The 654-nt window shown below is 35.2% G+C and overlaps 1 protein-coding gene across 3 annotated transcripts in view; it reads left to right on the plus strand.

Moving 5' to 3' along the window:
• LOC102081041 (gastrula zinc finger protein XlCGF26.1) overlaps positions 1-427 on the plus strand; it is a 41446-nt gene extending 41019 nt beyond the window's left edge. For all 3 annotated transcript variants that reach the window (XM_019351374.2, XM_019351375.2, XM_019351373.2), the window contains exon 3: positions 1-427. This exon is cut by the window's left edge and continues 1698 nt beyond it. In XM_019351374.2, coding sequence (XP_019206919.1) covers positions 1-65 — 65 coding nt within the window. In that variant the 3' untranslated portion in view covers positions 66-427.
• Positions 428-654: the final 227 nt, after the last annotated feature.

Here is a 654-nt window from a genome sequence, read left to right on the forward strand (position 1 = left end):
GAAAGGGTTTTGGTCGCATGGATGCTTTAACAAATCATCAACTAATCCACACTGCAGTTAATTAATTTTTAAGCAGTCAGTGCCAAAAGGCTGTTACTTCTATGGACACATTCAAAAAAATTAGATCGTTCACACTGCAATTATAGTGTGTGTTGAATTATGGTAATTGTGAAATTTGTGGAAATTCTTTCATTTATAACAAATATTATTGAGTCATCAGAAAATTCACACTATATGTCCTGCTATGACAAAACTGGCAGACCGATGTGACATTACTCTGACAAAGTTCTTTTGGACATCCTGGTCAATCATCTTAACCTCCTAAGACCCGAACTCTTCCTCGGCATGCATTTTTAATTTCTCTTTGATATTTGGGCATATTGGGGCCCAAGAACGTCAAAACAAAGAATTACCAGATTTTTTTTTACCTTATTTTTTTTTTTAAGAAAAATAAGAGCCACATATGAGGACATTCGTTTAAAATTTTGATAGAACAGTAGCAGTATAATGTCCTCGTAAGTGGATATCAGGCCCTTGTAAAGCAAAATTGAGTATTTTGGTCTAAATAACCCAAAATGTGATGTCCACATATGTGGATGCCAGGTCCTAGGAGGTTAAGTTTAAGATTGCAGACTCCTATAGCTGTCATAGTAC

This window comes from Oreochromis niloticus, linkage group LG3 (assembly GCF_001858045.2).
Source record: "Oreochromis niloticus isolate F11D_XX linkage group LG3, O_niloticus_UMD_NMBU, whole genome shotgun sequence".
NCBI classification, from domain to species: Eukaryota; Metazoa; Chordata; class Actinopteri; order Cichliformes; family Cichlidae; genus Oreochromis; species Oreochromis niloticus.